At 42.9% G+C, this 12,728-nt stretch overlaps 1 protein-coding gene across 3 annotated transcripts in view; it reads left to right on the top strand.

The window, feature by feature from the left end:
- Positions 1–12,728, top strand: part of birc6 (baculoviral IAP repeat containing 6) — a 78,368-nt gene that overhangs the window by 43,535 nt on the left and 22,105 nt on the right. For all 3 annotated transcript variants that reach the window (XM_028007541.1, XM_028007539.1, XM_028007540.1), the window contains exons 52-64: positions 311–419; positions 597–830; positions 919–1,807; positions 1,892–2,035; positions 3,031–3,160; positions 5,105–5,236; positions 5,347–5,508; positions 5,588–5,761; positions 6,806–7,005; positions 7,206–7,542; positions 7,794–8,011; positions 8,780–8,944; positions 9,215–9,386. In XM_028007541.1, the coding sequence (XP_027863342.1) occupies positions 311–419; positions 597–830; positions 919–1,807; positions 1,892–2,035; positions 3,031–3,160; positions 5,105–5,236; positions 5,347–5,508; positions 5,588–5,761; positions 6,806–7,005; positions 7,206–7,542; positions 7,794–8,011; positions 8,780–8,944; positions 9,215–9,386 (3,066 nt within the window). The remainder of the gene's footprint in view (positions 1–310; positions 420–596; positions 831–918; positions 1,808–1,891; positions 2,036–3,030; positions 3,161–5,104; positions 5,237–5,346; positions 5,509–5,587; positions 5,762–6,805; positions 7,006–7,205; positions 7,543–7,793; positions 8,012–8,779; positions 8,945–9,214; positions 9,387–12,728) is intronic.

Raw genomic sequence — 12,728 nt, 5'->3', positions numbered from 1 at the left:
ATACTGATCCTTTTTAACACTTATCCCTGAAATTTTACTCTGAGTTGAGTGGTTGTCATGGTTATAGAGCAGTTCTGAAGCTGTTAAGCAGACCTTGATCCTTACCACTGTGGATCCAGTGGGTTTTCCCTCCCATCTTCCTGGTTTCTGCACTTCGCTGCCAAAATTATTGTTACTTTTCAGAAACTCGACAACCTGATAAACCGAGAAATAGCCCAGTGCAAGTCTGGATAATCTCCGTTTTTAATTAGTACATTGTGGGTGTAACCTTTCTGTGTGTATGTTTGCGCTATGTGTTTGTTTTGAACAGATCTAAACAGTCCTCTGCTGTTTGGACGCCTGAATGGCCTTTCCTCTGACTCCACCATTGACATTCTGTACCAGCTGGGAACCACGCAGGACTCTGGAACCAAAGACAGGTACAGACCGCTTCTAGCATCGCTTTTCTGTCCCGTTAGTTTCTCTCACCCTGAGGAGAAATGGTCTTTGAGAACATCCTTCAGAGAGACCTGAAATAATAGAAACATCCTGGTGTTTCTCTCTGCGGTGCCTGAACTTGTGAATGAACATGATTGGATGTTTTTTGTGCCTTCCAGGATCCAGGCTCTGCTGCACTGGGTGTACGACTCATCCAGAGTGGCAGGTCATAAAATGGGTGCTCTGGCAGGTTACGCTTCTGCCGGCTCCTCCTCCTCCTCCTCCTCAAGAGAGTACGGCCTCCTCATGCCATCTCCCTCCCACCTCCACTGTGTGGCAGCCATCTTGTGGCACAGCTTCGAACTCCCTGTTGACTACGATCTTCCTGGGCTGCTCAACAGAGAACTCTTTGAGTCAGTTCTGCTCTTCTGACAGCTGGATCACACACTGTTCTAGTTTAGAGTTGTCATGGCTCACGTTGTTCTCTGTTCTGTCCTCCAGACTCCTGTTCAACTGGTCCATGTCTCTCTCATGCAACATCGTGCTGAAGAAGGCTGTGGACAGCCTGCTGTGCTCCATGTGTCATATTCACCCCAGCTACTTCACCCTGCTCATGTCCTGGATGAAGATCGTCTCCGTGCCGACAGCCAGCCACTCCCATGCCCAGCAGCGGCGACTTGCCATGACGGACGATGGGAAAAAGCAGCATGATGCTAACGCTAGCACCAGTGGACTAACGGATGACTCAAAACATGCCAGACCCCCAGTCAATCTTTCCGAGTCCCAATTGACCACCCTGGCAGCCGCTTCCCAGTCCCCAGGAGCCATCCAACAGCTGCTGGACTCGGGCCTGCCCTCGCTGCTGGTGCGCAGCCTGGTGCAGTTCTGCGTGGGACTCCTAGTCAGCGCCGACCTCCCTCTGCCTGCCGCTCAAGTTGACAGGCGCCACCACCACCACTACCACTCGCCGTCGCCCTCACCGTCCCAGCATGGCAAGACGGCCCTGGCCGCTGAACTGGCTGCTCCGGTGCTGCGCTTCCTCACAGAGGTGGGCAACAGCCACGCGATGAAGGACTGGCTTGGCGGGCCTGAGGTCTACCCTCTGTGGACAGCGCTGCTCTTCCTGCTCTGCCACTCCAGCGCCAGTGCTGGTTCCAGTGCTCGTTCCAGTGCTGCCTCCAATGCTGGCTGTCAGCCGCTGGCCACTGGATCCACTGCAGGTCCACCTCCAGTCCACGCACCACAAACAGGGTCTAATTTCTCCCAGCTGTCATCCAGCCAGGCGGGGGGTCTCACCACACAGCAGCGAACGGCTTTAGAGAACGCAACTGTGGCTTTTTTCCTTCAGTGCATCTCCTGTCACCCTAGCAACCAGCGGCTCATGGCACAGGTCTGTATCAGCTTCACACTGTCTTGGCCTCATCCTCAGACAATTTCCCTCAGTGTATTCTAAGAGTGTGTTTGCTGGCTGCAGGTGCTGTGTGAACTCTTCCAGTCGGCTCCACAACGAGGCAACGTTCCTATCTCCAGAAATATCTCAGGCTTCATCCGAAGACTCTTCCTGCAGCTCATGCTGGAGGATGAGAAAGTCACAGTCTTCCTCCAGTCCCCCTGCCCGGTAAGTAATCGCTTCCTGCTGTCAGATCAGTAACCGCTTTCTGTTGTCCAGGGAACCTTTAAAGGAGCAGTATTATGTAAAATTTACTTTTTTTTTTAGCTTTACATCATTTTATAATGTTATTCCCTTATTAAAATCATACCTGGAATGTTGCTTTGATTCTTTCATGCATGTTTGAGAAAACCTTTAATCTCCCATAGCAACCATTGAGCTTCCCAAAACGCATGGTTGGACTTAACGCCTCCTTTGAGGTGCAGCTCCTCCTCAGAGCTGTGGTTTCCAAGCTTCAGAGCTTCCCCCTCAGAGTTGTCCTCCGCCCTGACTCTCCCACTCAGTTCCTTCAGACTAGCCGGCAGCAATTAGCAAACACCTGACGGAACAGCAAATCTGCTGTGAAAAGATTAATAGTGGAGCAACGTGATGACTTTCTGAAGGGGGAGTTTCAGAAAAAGGAGGGTTTTTTTACAAAGACAAGCCCAAATGTGAGGTGTTAAATTCTGAAGTCAAAGTTCTTTTAAGTTATATCTGATAAATATAACATTTTTATAACAACTGAAAGTAATTTAGTTACTTGATTGTGCTATAAAACGTCACTATGCCTGAAATATATACGTAATACTGCCTCTTTAAATTTATCAGATCGTCTTGCATTCCTAACTAAATTACTAAATTTAAATTAAATTACTAAATTCCTAACTAAATTAAAGTATTATAATCTGCTGTAACATCTGCTAAGTTGCTTTAAAGTTGAAAGCAGTTGAACTTTACCTTTCATGTTGTTCTGGACGAACAACATTCCAACTTGTTTCAGATCCACTGATTGATCCTGTGTTTAGTTGTAAACACAAGAGGGCAGTATTGGATAAATGCTGAAAATGTCCAACTTAAATTCCTTAGTTTCTGCAGCTGCAGATGAAACCATGATATAGATGAAGTCTCGCAATATGTCTTTTTCAAGAGAGCATTTCTAAAACATCATGTCCTTTTTTCCTCAGTTATATAAAGGTCGCATCAACGCTACCAGCCACTTGATTCAGCATCCCATGTATGGAGCAGGCCACAAGTACCGCACCCTCCATCTGCCAATCTCTACTACACTAGCTGAGGTCCTCGACCGGGTGTCTGGTATGTGATCCTAAAGCTAACATCAACATCATCAAACTGTTCTGTGTCTGTCTGTTCATATCTGTTCCGGATATTAAAGGGATCCAAGATTAGTTGAACATGTTGACCTAAACATGTTGTAATTTTCCTTTTACCTAAAAAATTGCTGCATGTGATGCATCAAGACTCATAATTACTTCCAAAAATTTACATATTTTTTTCACCCATGGAGGTTGACATTTCTTTCACCCAATGGGTTGATGACATGTTTTGGTCCATTCTGTACTTAAATCTACAGAGTAAGCACAGGAAGGCTAACTTTACCCGAGTTGTTTATCATATTCCATTTGACTGGTGCAGTTTTAGATAATGCCACACTATGTCACTGTTGGTTATAAAAAAAACAAAAAAAAAACAATGAGGTGAATCTGGATCACTTCCCACACACAAAAAAAGAAGAGTGCAGTGGAACACAACTTCCGAAGGATCTACATTTGTGGTCTCAACATTTCTCTCCAGAAGACTTTGAGTCATTTGTATGAGCAAAACTGACAAAGGCTCTGACAGGTAATTATTACCTAAAACAAGCTAAAAATAAATGCTGTGCCGACAGTTTTTATCCACAAAGTGCCTAAACCCCGCTGCTGCCGGAGCGGAAAACGTTTTGAGAAACGGACAGCACTGGAAACTTTTTTAAAAGCTAACAGAGCCCCAAATGAAGACACGACTGGACACAGTCTATAGAAATACTTACCGGATCACATTGTCTGACCAGAGGTAAGTGTCATTCATTTTTGAAGCTGAAAGTGGCAGCAGAAGCAAAACACCAGCTCCTACAGCCAACTCTGTACTCTTCTTCCTTTTGGTCCTCCTCATCTTCATTACCTCTTGAGATTCCTACAATTCCAATTGATTTCATTGCGCTCCAGTTCAAATTAAAAAAAAACTTACTGACGTTACTCATTGATGCTTTGGCTGGACGGGTCTAGCGGATTTGGACCATTAGGCATCATTTACCCAGAATGCTTTGCAGCGTGAACAACATGGCGACTTTCGTGTGACAATATATATATTTTTGTACCCCTCCAGGGGGTATTTTGTGGGCTCTAGTGTCCCTTATGTGATAGTAGGCTGACAGGAAACAGGGAAGGAGAGGAGGGAAGACATGCGGCAAATGTCGTCGGGTCCGGGAGTCGAACCCGCGACGTCTGCGTCGAGGACACAAGGCCTCCAAATACGGGTCGCGCTAACCGCTGCACCACCACGGCACGCCCCCGTGTGACAATATTTTACTAAAATTTATACAACCTTAAACAACCTATAGTATTATTACTGTATTGTTTTTACATCTAAAATAAAAATGTCTCAAATAAAGTCTATTGTTACAACTACTCATGGATCCTTTTAAATAATAAGCTTTGGAAAAAAAGAGAGGGAACCGAACCTGGTCCAGGAGATCTCAAATAATTTCCCTTTCAGCCACTTTTAGCTCAGAAAATCAGCTGTTTTCTTCCTACATGGGAGCACGTTTATTAATGCAGAGTATTTCAAACGTTGTCACCATGGTGTTTAAAATGTCTGTCAGGTCACATCACATTTCCACTTTTAATCCAAACTTTCTGGTCATTTTCATTTGACGTGAAACAATACATTTCTGTTACCGTCTACCGTTGCAGAAAGCTTTCACCTTTCACCTTCAAGGAATCCAGCTTTAATTATTCAACCTACTGCTTCCTAGACAAAAGCTCTGCTGCTGAGTGGATGCTCTGTAGACGGCAAGGTCACCTATGCTGCAACATGACCTGTTAGCTTTTAGTGAGCTGGGTGCATGATTAATGCTTCACCTCTTGACACCCTGAAGGACTTGATGGGAAACCTGATACACCACTGCTGCTGCTGAATTGTAGAAGAGTCTGGGAGACAAAACATTCCTTTCTTTTTTTTTTTCTTTCTCCATCAATCCAGACACTCCCAGCATTACAGCAAAGCTGATCAGTGAGCAGAAAGAGGACAAGGAGAAGAAGAATCATGAGGAGAAGGAGAAGATGAAGGCAGACAACGGCTTCCAGGACAACTACAGTGTTGTTGTAGCGTCAGGTACTTTGGTGCATTTGTTAAATAAAAAAATTGCTGTATCTACTTTGAAATAGTTATCAGTCGTAGTTTCTGTCACTAAATTCATCCAGGGTGTCCATTTCTCCCTTTAGGTTTAAAATCCCAGTCCAAGCGAGCTCTTCTGACCCCTCCACGACCTCCGTCAAGACGGGGTCGCGTTGTGAGTGACAAGCTGACCTCTTCGTCTGGTGTGGACCCTTCAGCCAAAACCATCAGCGTGCCCGTCTTCCATCTTTACCACAAGCTTCTTCCAGGTACTGCAACCTCCTGCTGAAGGTTGGCCTGAACACAATCAGAGCTCATTTCTGATATCTTTGTTGGTGTTGCTTTCAGGTCAGCCCCTCCCCCCTGAGATGACCCTGGCTCAGCTGCTGACCCTCCTGTATGACCGTAAGCTGCCACAGGGCTACCAGTCCATCAACCTGACCGTCAAGCTGGGCTCCAAGGTCATCTCTGACCCTGGCCTTTCTAAGACTGATTCCTTCAAGAGGCTTCGCACTGAGAAAGGTACTAGAGAACCTCTGTCCTCCCATTACTGCAATTTATGCAGTAATGTGACCTAAGTTCGGTTCAGATCAATCTATTCTGAAAAATCAGCCAAAGCATGTTAGTAAATAATGATTATATCCAAGGGGTTCGTTTCAGTCTCTAGTCCCACTGGCAGGGTGATGTAAAGACATGAAAACAATAGCAGGTGAAGCTAGTTTCCTGAAAATCTGTTCTCTGCTTTTCACTGATCTGTTTCTGGACCAAGTCATACTGCAACTATTCCTTTTTGTTTGTTACATCAGGTGGTTTTAGTTACTTTTGTAACTAATAATGTTTTTTGTAAGTTGCGATATCAATTCATGCTGATTAGTTATGTTCCAGAAAGAAGTCTCCATATTCCTCTGCTAGCTAGACTACATGCTCGTGTAGTCCTATGATAGTTAGATATTTGTATTCCTTGCTTTTGTGCAACATTTATGTCTCATTTAGTTGAAGAGACTGAAGGACGTTTGGTGGGGACAGATTGTAACGGGGCTAAACTCGCTGGCATCCAGAACAGATATGGCTGCTCCACGTGTGCTTATATTTAGATGGGGTTTTGCAAACTCATGTGGCCACACAAGGTCAGATTAATCTTTAATATCAATGTTTTGACGGTATCAGCAGTGGAGAATCTGCAGCAACGCTCTTCTCCATATAGATGTCTAAAAACAGACATAACACAATCCATACAGTGGATATTACCACTACATGATCTCTTGGGTTGTTTTACTTTTATTTTGAAAGTTCACCTCACCTGGTGGCTTGGTAACAACAAACCACAAACCGCATCAACAAACAATATTAGATACTTGACAATACATCCACCACATGATTTTTCTAATGTGTCGGCTACTCCTAAACCTCTCTCTACTCTTCAGCTTTGTTTTAAGATGACATTAAACTTCTATTAACCATTTTCTGACTAGTAGTGGACGTGTGAAGTAGAATACATGGACAGCAGTGCTTAGAATCTGGTTGCAGGGGTTTTGTGAAGATGACCTCTGTGTTGTCCTGCTGCAGTGGACCACTGCGACATGCTCAACAGCTGTCCTGAGGATGAACCAATGATGGCCAGCGAAGAATGTCTGGATGCTGCAACTGATGAGTCCCTGCTGGAGACCAACCCCATCCAGTCACCACTGCAGGTCTTTGCTGGCATGGGGGGGCTGGCCTTGATTGCAGAGCGACTGCCCATGCTCTACCCCGATGTCATTCAGCAGGTGAGTTAAAGTCTGACAAAAAGATTGGTGTTCATCTTAGCTAAAGTTCTTGTATACGTTGTAGAAAATTTGTCATTGAAATCAAATATAATAGCTCTTTTGTGCAATAAATCCATTGACTCTGCATTAGTCCACATGCAGTGATGAGTCATGTGTTGAGACCTCTGCTCAGTTTCTGCTCTGCTGGGTCCTCCTCTCAGGTCAGCGCCCCGCTGATCCCAGCATCCAGCCAGGAGAAATCTAAAGACAGCGACCAGTTTGAATGGGTGACCATCGAGCAGTCAGGCGAGCTGGTGTACGAAGCCCCCGAGTCTGCTGCTGCAGAACCGCCGCCTGTGAACAAGCAGCAGTCGCAGTCCTCCTCCTCCTCATCTTCATCCTCGGTGCAGTCCATGTCGCCCATTCCGGCCCACTCGCTGGCAGCGTTCGGCCTGTTCCTGCGCCTGCCGGGGTACGCCGAGGTGTTGCTGAAGGAGAGGAAGCACGCGCAGTGTCTGCTGCGTCTGGTGCTGGGCGTCACGGACGACGGAGAGGGCAGTAAGTCTGAAAACATTTCCCGCTGCAGAGTCGAGCTGCCATGCGGACATCCAGCGCCTTCACTCATCACCTAAAGCTGTCTCTGAATAAAACTCTGGTCAACGTTTTAGAATCTGCTGTTTGTAACAGTTGTAAACCAGAACTTAACTTTTATTTACAGTAAAAAGAACCTGGCAGCTTCCTTGTAAATCCAAACTGTATGAAAAAAAAATTGACCAATGACAGACGTTTTTGCTCTGATCTTCTTTTAGGTCACATCCTGCAGTCCCCCTCTGCCAACGTGTTGCCCACCCTGCCATTTCATGTTCTTAGAGCGTTGTTCAGCAGCACACCTTTGACCACTGATGATGGAGTACTGCTGCGCCGCATGGCTTTAGAGATCGGCGCCATTCACCTAATCCTGGCCTGTTTGTCAGCTCTGAGCCACCATGCCCCTCGAAACCCCAACGCCAACAGCAACGTCTCTGAGGTACACCCCACTGAGCCCCACACCTATTAAATACAGCTCTGTATGAACTGAATGGAATCATTTTATGAGGTCTTGATGAAGTTGCTAAGCTTCATAGGCAAGTTTCCCAGAATATCACTGTCTCTGATCTGTCAGTTGTTAAATGTGGCTCAAAGCCCTGTTTAGATCTTTGCTTAGTTTTAAACGAGTGGTGATATTAACACCTGCTCACTTGTGCTAAAAATGGGCGATGAACTTTTAGTGGAGAGCAACCTTTTTTTTTTTTTTACCTGTGAGTGTATTTGGGTCCAATTGATGGGGTTAATTTCTGATTAAATTAACCGTTGATGTTTGGAGTATTTCTTGAAAAACTGATAATCATAATAAATGCTTATCTAGCTTAGAGAAAAGGTGTTTCAATTAACCACAGCATGCTGTATTAAAGGTATATAGTTCAGATTTGCTTGACTGAAGCAGGGACTGCAAGAGTGAATAAATGAACCAAACGAATTCTGGTTGCCCTGCAGAACAAGATTTGGATTGGGGACAATAATGTTGTTCTGCCTGGAGGAATATAAAGCCAACAGGTTCAGTGATCAATAGGAGACAAAACAAGACTAAGTCAGCCTTGAAATTATACAACTTTGCACAAAAGTGTGGAACAAATAGTGTTAAATTTCATTGGTCGGTAACGTAGGAGGAAACTTGGTTAATGGAAAAGGAATATAAAAATAATTCTCCATTCTTTGTATAGTTTAATTCTCTGTGTGTGTGTCTTTGTGTTTGCAGCCGCAGATGTCCAGTTGTCACAGTGGTGGGACTAGTGAGGAGCAGCAGCTGTACTGGGCTAAAGGAACTGGTTTTGGTACCGGCTCTACAGCTTCAGGCTGGGATGTGGAGCAGGCCCTTACCAAGCAGAGGTTAGAGGAGGAACATGTCACCTGTCTGCTCCAGGTAAACATCAACTTCCCTCTGCTCACCTGTGTATTAATTTTTTTTTTTTTAGTCGTAATGTGAGGATTATTGTTTTGCATGGGCTGTTGGTGCTGGAAGAGCTTCCTTATTGGGTCTGTAGGTTATCTGTGTAAAAGTGTGCAAGGTGGTTTAGGGATGCTTTCACATTCAGCAGCTCGGGCTGTTATAGTTATAAATGACACATGTAAGATGTTGGCTAAGGTGCTGTTTTGAAGTTAAATGGCATGCTGGTTGTGTCGTGTCCACCAGGTTCTGGCCAGCTACATCAACCCGGCGGGCTCCAGCAGCAGCAGCCACGGCGTCGATGCCTCTGCAGACAGCAGAGCCCAGAACAGCTCAGCTCTGCCGGCAGTGCTACAGGAGCTGCTGAGCCAGTCCTGCCTCATCCCTGCCATGTCCTCCTACTTACGCAACGACTCAGGTAAGTGCCATGTCTCTCCAAATAAACACCTAGACAACGGGGCAGAGAGGGATGCCCATGTGATCGAGCTCTTCTTTCTATCCCACATTTCAGAAATGGCTGTGGGTACACAGCAACTTATGGGAACATCAACATTACTGTTTTTTTTGTAAAATAAATTACATTTAAAGTTCATCAAAGTGTGATAATTGAAATAGGTCTTTTATTCATCTTTAATTGTATATCTAGTAAAAGGACAATAGTTTGAGACATCTTACTCTTAAGAGCTAATTTTCAGATGGTTCTTCTAAGACTGATTATATTTGGCATGAAGATTTGTTAGCATTTGTCCTTTGATGCTCTGTGGCTTTAGAACCCAACTCTGGGTTGGAGTTGCAGTGATCACTAACAGGGGAATCTCTCTGTCTACATTCTGGTATGCTCTGAATAGAAATGGCCTGATTTCATGTTTTTCTTCTTTCAATTTCTGTATTGCTGATGCAGAAATTGTAGCAAACAGACCAGAGCAGAATTATTATTATTTTTTAAATTTGTGAATTAAATGAGAATTTGATTGTGTTCTTAGTAATTGTTTCACTAGGTGAAAAGCTTTCTAACTGCTGCTGTTGTGTAGAATATGGATTATGGACAGGGCTGTTTTACAGATGAAAGGCAGATAGATAAGTGGTATGTATGGTAGATGCTGTGAAGTTGAAGCTTATTGATGTGGTTCTGTATGTCGCACATGCTCTGGATTCTGACTGCAGGTTGAGTCTGTTTGCAAACTGGGATCTGTTTAGTCTGCTGCTGCTGGACTAACAGTTCATCTCAGTATAGGACTCTCTAAGCAGCTTCAGTATCATCTTCACAGAGTCTTTTTCTGTTCTTCTGGGCTTGATTCACATATTTTATATTGTCTGTACTTGCATATAATTGTTAGAACAGATGACGGCAGCACATACTTTTCCTGATTGTATTATTATTATTTTTTGTCCTTGGTTAGTTTCAAAAAGTGAGCAGTGATTTTCAGGTGTGACCTTCAAAAACATCCATAGGCACGACTCCAATTAACTCAAATATGTCATTTATTCCAGAAACCTATCAGAGGTATCTGGAATGAAGCCCAAAAGGTGTAACCCAAGTCACACAGTTTAAAAGACAGTTATCTCTGACACTAAATGTATGTAAACTTTTGAACTCTGGGAAAGTTACAAGAAAAATATCTAAATAAATGTTTTGTGGCATTTAGAAAGTAGAAATAAATTGGGTAACTCTAACTAAGCTAAAACAATAAATGTTTGATTTGATTCAACTTCAGACAGTGAGAAAAGAATATGTTTGTGTCTTGTTATTAAATATCTGGTTTCAACTGTAATGAACGTGAGAAGTAAAGGTCATTTTATTCCACAGTTTATATAAATGTATGCTTTTAGCTGTAATGTATTTATCAGTACTTTGCCAGTATCCATGATGTTGGTGTAGGTCTCAGGATTATTTCAGCAACAAATAACTTTTGTTCATAGCAGACCTTAAACTAATGTGATAGTCTAAGGTCTGATTAAACTATCAGACCTTAATCCCTCCTTAATCCCTCCTTCTACATCGTGATAATTGTGACATCGTGACACTTTTTGTTTAATTTTTGAGGTCAACATGAGCCCAGTTGAATTCAGCTGTATATTTGGACCAAACTTGTGCAGAGTTAGCTGGCTGTTAGCACCATAATGGTAAATGTTGCAATGAGGATTTTCTTCTTTCTCCGATGTGCTTTGACCACTTTGTCACTGTTAACACTTTGGGCAATGTCATGAGTCTCTTGTGTGAGAATCTGTCCACTTGGTTAAATATGGCACTAGATTGTAAAATGGAAATGTATAACACTTGGAATGTATTGGCCAAAAATTATTGCACGGTAAACAGTTAATTTTAATGTGAATACTGCACACATTGACAATATGATGCCGATTTATATGCAATATGTTGTGTTGAACAGACAAAGTAGTCGGTTGATGTTGGCGGCAGTCATCCTTAAAGGACAGCCTAGATTACTGTAGTTTGTCCAGGGCTCTGTGTGTGTTTTATAATAATCACAAAATGAAAACAGTCAAAGGTTTTTCGAGAGTAATGGGTGATGAACTGAGGTCCACCATACTGTGACATCATTAGATGTGTTTCCATTACAAATGTGTGCAAAACTTTGTCTGTATTCTGCTAATATCAAAAATACACAATTTTGCAATTGCAACGATCCCATTAAATAAGATATGAAATTTAAAATCACATTTGAATAGGTTTGTTCACACGAAAGGTCATTAAAAAACCTGCCGTATCATTATCATCCCCTTACCACTTCCTGTTGTATTATTCGTCTTTTCCACCAGTCGTAACCTCCAGTTGTTGATCACATGACTCAGGTGATGCAAAGTATTTACAGTGTAGTTTTGCAAAATACAGTTTTATTCAACTGAAAAAGCACTTCATCATAGCGCAAAAATATTTTCTTGAAAAACATTTACGTTTTTTTTCTTTTTTAATTGCTGCTTGTTTATTAAGCAAGTCAATTTTGATAATTCCAATTTGCTCAATTTTAAGGGCAATGAAAACATGACTTCTGTCATTGTTTGAGGCTGGTGTCTATATAAAAAAAAATCACATTGGAGAAGAAATAGACCAGACAAAGCAAAAGGCAGTTCAGTAAATTCTTTGCACCTTCATAATAACTGCAGGAGTTTGTCATTTTAAAATAAAAGTAGAATTTTCTCCAACTCTTTGGTCGTATCTCATAAACCCCAGTGCAATGTTTCCACGTCAATCACTTCTGTCCTGAGAAAGCCTTTTGGGATGGAATATCATTTGATGCTGTTTTACCAGCTGTCTGTCACAGTGAATGAAGCCATTAATGAGAGGTAATACCGTTGACTGCTACCACATTATTTATCTTCACTGAGAAGAAGATAGATTCCTTGATGAATACCAGACATGACCTCCTGGCCCCTCCATCCTGCTCCAGGCCTCTCTTTAAACCAGCTTTTATACAAATTCCAACAAACTTTGTGACTTCCCACATCACAGGCGTGTTGTTGGAGTCCTGCAGCACCTGTTCACTCCATACACACACTATTCCTGTGGATTTACTTTCATTTAGCAAAGGGATTCCTTTGCTAAATGAATAAAGACATTAGAAGTCCTTACCATAGTTTTTAAAATCATAGGTTGCATCTTAGTTTCTCCTTTTCTAAAATGTGCACAACGTTGTTGTTTATAGTGTTCCAACTGTCAGTCCATCCCTTGTTTCCTTTTATTTCAGGTTGTTATTGGAAGTAAGAACATATTCTCAATAGTTTACCTGGTTGAATGAAATGA

Source organism: Xiphophorus couchianus, chromosome 22 (genome assembly GCF_001444195.1).
Source record: "Xiphophorus couchianus chromosome 22, X_couchianus-1.0, whole genome shotgun sequence".
Lineage (NCBI taxonomy): Eukaryota > Metazoa > Chordata > Actinopteri > Cyprinodontiformes > Poeciliidae > Xiphophorus > Xiphophorus couchianus.
Note: the sequence above shows the minus strand (reverse complement) of the source record. Positions and strands in the feature narration are given on the sequence as shown.